The following is a 4,606-nucleotide window of genomic DNA, read 5'->3' as shown; positions in this document are numbered from 1 at the left end:
TCATATGTTGTTATTCTGCACAGCAGCATACAGGAAATTGTGGTAAAATATAAATAACAAAGTTCAACAGTGTTTCTTTTTTCTATTATTCATTTAATCAAAAAACCTCTGTTAAAAGTGGCACATTTTTGTCAGCCTTTTCAAATATGCACTCTCTGGCACACACTCTCAAGAATGTAACATTGAACAACTAAAGTTTCCAAAGTATGGGTATCATAATCATTATTTACAGACAATCACCTTGTGGTGAGCAATGCTTATAGCTTCTTGGAAATTCACTTCCATCATGTTAAATGCAACAAAATGAAAATACAATTATGTTATACAAAGATCAAAAATACTATCAAAAACCCTTATTATAAATGGCAGCACTATATCAATAAACTGCTGTTGACATTTTACATGTTAAGTACAAAATCCTGTTGAGGTAGCGCCCTCTGAAGTCACTTGTAATGTTAAAATACTGAATAAACATCACTTTATGTACAATACAGCAAATCTCTCTTCTTCTTCTCTTCAATGCTATTGTATTCCTTTGGTAAACAAAACTGTCAGAAATGTGCAGTCCTGCAAGTGACACTTTCAATCATACATTCACCACATTTTTGCATCTTTTTTGGATTCTTCAGGAAAAGAAATGATGGGATATAACAGGTTGTTGTTGTTGTTGTTGTTTGCTAACATTCATTTGCTCTCAGAGTGAAAGGTAAATGGGACTCTGCCCACGAGCCTCTCTGGTGGATACATTGTCAGGGCAAATTTTACAAAAAGAAGAGGAAAAAGAGACCTGACAGAGACAAGAAATCCAGTGTGTCGCCCTTATTTGGGAATGTAAACATAAAGAAATGAAGGCTAGTGTCTGACTGCTGTAAAGTCAGACAACATAAGATTGGAAAAGAGGTTTGGCTTGGCAACAATTGATTATAATGTTCCCCGGAGAATCTGAGCTCTACACAGAGGCCACATTGTCTTTTTTTTTTTCTTCCTGCCTCGCAGATTGAATGTCAACTTTAGAGCAAGTTGGAAAATATGCTGTGGAGTTTTTCAGGCGGGCAGATGGGATCAAAGAGTCTCTCCTCCTCTCCAGGCAGACGCACACAAGTACTCAGTAATGACACATTCTTGAGCTTCTTTAATGGCAAACATAACTTTGGTTTCTAAGACGAGAAAAAAGAAAATAGTGGCGAGCTTAGCTCACCATACAAAAATACTTGGTAGAAATATGACATTCATCCCCTTTGCCAATGTCAGTGTGTTTCCCTACATGACCAAAATACTTTGTCTTTAAATTTATTCACACTTTGTGATTATTGATACATGTATATTTATATGCACACGCTCAAATGACTACAAACTAGCAAGAAAAATAAATCCAATGTATAAAGCATAAAATTATTCTATGTGGATAAAAGAACTATAAAAATATAAGAGATCTTAGAGGAAAAAAAAAGATAAAATCAATATGTTTATGTAACTGGGATAAAGGCTAAATCAAAACAGTCATCTGGAAATTGTTCAGTGCAATTCGTTTTACTTTATAGTCAGGTCTGTTTAGAATATTTTCATCCTCTTACCACCCACAGCCCTGCCTCCCTTTAATGGTCGCTGGGATGGCTGGTCTTTAGACAGAGGACAGTATTTTATCGTGTGGGCATTGTCCCCGTTGGCACTGCAGAGGGGACAGGTGTAAGCCCTCAGAATCGGGCACACAACCCTGCCGTCCGGGGTCTTCAGGACGTGGGATCCGTACACCTCCTCTGGTGCTCCGTTATTTCGGCAGAAGACGCAGATTTTGGGCTCCTGCTTGCTCCTGGAAGCGGGTTTACGCATCTTCCTCTCCATGCCGAACAGATCGAACCCTGCGAAGCTCCCACCAAAGCCCACCTCCCTCTCCGGCTGGACACCGAGCTGGTTCTGGAAGGGGCTCAGTATCGAGAAACGCTCCTTCAAGTCCAGAATGGAGGCCGGAGGGGGGCTCCCGGACGGGCAGCAGCAGTCCATGTGCCCGTTCTCTCCAACAACGCCGCCCGCGATTACGCACGGACACGCAGGAGAATCGTCCAAACCCAGGGTCGCTTTGAGGGACTCTGTGATGGAGTTCGGGTTCTGGGGCATGCTGAGCTTGTTATTCTTCGTGACCAACGTCGTCAGCCCGAGATAGTCGTTCCAGAAATTAAAAGTATAGTCATAAGGGTTGCGCGCATTCAAATAGTTGTGATTGAGAAAATCCATGGCCACTTCTGGTCGTTCGCTCGCGGTCAAAAGGTGAAAGAACCAGAGTAATCCGTAAAGTCTTTGTAGCCAGAGTTGGTCTCCAGGAACGGTACATGCACGGCGACGTGGTCTCCAGTGTTCCTGTTGTGTTTGAGCGTCCAGCAAACAGGCTTTCTGGTTATAAGGAGTAGGAGGGCGGGGCGCTCTCCCTTCAAAACCAAGTTTCTGATTAGGTTGAAAGGAGGCTCCTTTTTCTTCAAAGCCACATTTGGACAGACTTGTTTTCTTGCAGGCAGCCGCTTTGTTCGCATCAATCATCACTCTGGCATTGAAGGATTTAGACGTTTTCATAAAAACTAGTTCAGAGTTAATGATTTGGGTGAAGTGCGCAGCGACATCATTTCTCGCGCACAAAGCCGTGCTGTAGTTAATGACATTATTTCAGCGCGAGCACCAATCAATTAGAGCAGCATAGCTCTGCTCTTTGTTCCCCTCTTGGTAGTAAAACATTACAATTCTGCAGATTTTGTGAATCAATATCGTTAATCATTGTGCGCGAGGAGTATCAACGACAACTCGGGCGTTCACACATTTTAACCCCTCATGTGCCAGGAGGGAGCAGAGGCCCTTTGTTCCATACAGCAGCTCTACTATCAATGTCCTAGGAGAAATAACCTGTGCTGGTACATTCTATTATGTCTGAATTGAGTCAAAATGAGACACAGCTATTTAGTTAACCCTCATGTTACTGTTTCCTCATGCTGAAGGGGGTTACAACTCCATCAGGGACATGAAAAATAAGGTACTCATATTACAAAAATGTAGTTTTCCTCTTCCGGACATCACACTCTGCCTGCTGGAAATGATTAAACAGGGGCACTGCATTAACACATACAACTAAAGGTGTAAATACACATTGGAAACATCATCTTAAAATATCTTTGTATTCAAAAGTTTGATTTATATGCACACATTGTAAACTGCATGACCCATAGAGTAGAAGTCTATTTACTTCTGAGCATTGTGATGTTTACTGGAGTAAACAAACCTTTTAAGAGATCTCTGTGTGTTTAAAAAACCATTAAATGCTCAGTTGTAACATGGTGTCATTAAATCTACCCAAAGCACATGGCAGTCCACACAGTCAGGATGTAAACACAACATGCAGAGCAGACTTTCAACAGGGGGCAGCAGAGTGCAGTTACATGTCATTTCATCTAAACCAGCACACCCCCTCCCTCCTTCCCTCTCTCTCTCTCTCTCTCTCCTCAAAATGAATGAGAGCTCCAAACAAAACCTACAGTAATGACGGCCACTGGCTGAGGATGAAAGTCACCCATGATGCTCCACCAGCCAGATGTCGTTCATATATTTAGATTCCACAGAGGCAATAAAAGGTCATACAGAGAGAGGAGCGCTGCACTGAATCAGTCAATGAAATTAGGACTCTAAACCCAAATTATATCAGCATGCATGTGCACAATTAATGTGAATACAGAGATGAAATACAGATGACATGCGCAGGGGAGTTCAGTGGAAGGCTTCTCTCCAGATCAACCAACAGAATAAGGCTTTTCTTTGGTAAGAATAACATCCAAAGTAAACTGTGGATTAAACTGAGGCGTCATGGAAAATAAAAAACAAAAAAGGTCAAATTGACACCCCTCATGTGCAGCTGGGTGCCTAGCTAGCTGTGTATTTTGGGTGAATTAACCTTTTAAAAGTGAGTGAGATTGATGGCTTTGGTTTTGCTTGCCTTTTAACATGTTTCGTTGGTTTTAAGTGCTCAGAAGTATCACTTGAATGGACAAATTAAAGTGGCAGTGTGTAGTTTTGAATTTAAAGTACTGTATAATCACCTGAATATAAAAATAATTTTGTTTTTTTTTATTTAAATGAGCCTTTTATATAAGGAGCGTGTCCCCTTCCACAGCTGTTCTACGGTAAAACAGAACGGACAAGCTAGTGACATATACATGTTTTTTTTATTTACTGAGTTGCCATGACAAATGCACAGGTTGGAATACAAAGAAGAAGAGCGGTTGTTGTTGTGTGCATTCAATTTGTATTGATAGACGTTCTTGGTAAAATCATGACAAATGGAGCATCATACTTATCATGCATCACAATTTTCCTCCAAGGCCTCCCTCGCTTCACCTACAGGAGCGTTCACTCCTGAATCTGGAGAGTGTGCGTCAGCAATCATTCACATTTCGTGTTCTGACCGGACAATCTGTGATGATTGCAGCACTTTAGAATCACTACGATTCAGTGTCATTGAGGTCTCAAGTGTGGCATCCAGTAAACCCTCACCCGTTAGATATCCCTAATATTCCCATTTCTATATGCTAAACTTTTAACATGTTAGAGGAAATAAAGGGGGAAAATAGAT

At 41.2% G+C, this 4,606-nt stretch overlaps 1 protein-coding gene across 1 annotated transcript; it reads right to left on the bottom strand.

Annotated features, from left to right (window-relative positions):
* Positions 1–934: 934 nt before the first annotated feature.
* Positions 935–2,760, bottom strand: nanos1 (nanos homolog 1). Its single transcript, XM_034690505.1, has one exon. It carries the CDS (start codon positions 2,563–2,565, stop codon positions 1,552–1,554), a length of 1,014 nt encoding a protein of 337 aa, XP_034546396.1. The 5' UTR covers positions 2,566–2,760; the 3' UTR covers positions 935–1,551.
* Positions 2,761–4,606: the final 1,846 nt, after the last annotated feature.

The sequence above is a fragment of the Notolabrus celidotus genome, chromosome 8 (genome assembly GCF_009762535.1).
Source record: "Notolabrus celidotus isolate fNotCel1 chromosome 8, fNotCel1.pri, whole genome shotgun sequence".
Taxonomy (NCBI): Eukaryota; Metazoa; Chordata; class Actinopteri; order Labriformes; family Labridae; genus Notolabrus; species Notolabrus celidotus.
The sequence above is the reverse complement of the archived record's forward strand: the minus strand, read 5'-3'. Positions and strand labels throughout refer to the sequence as shown.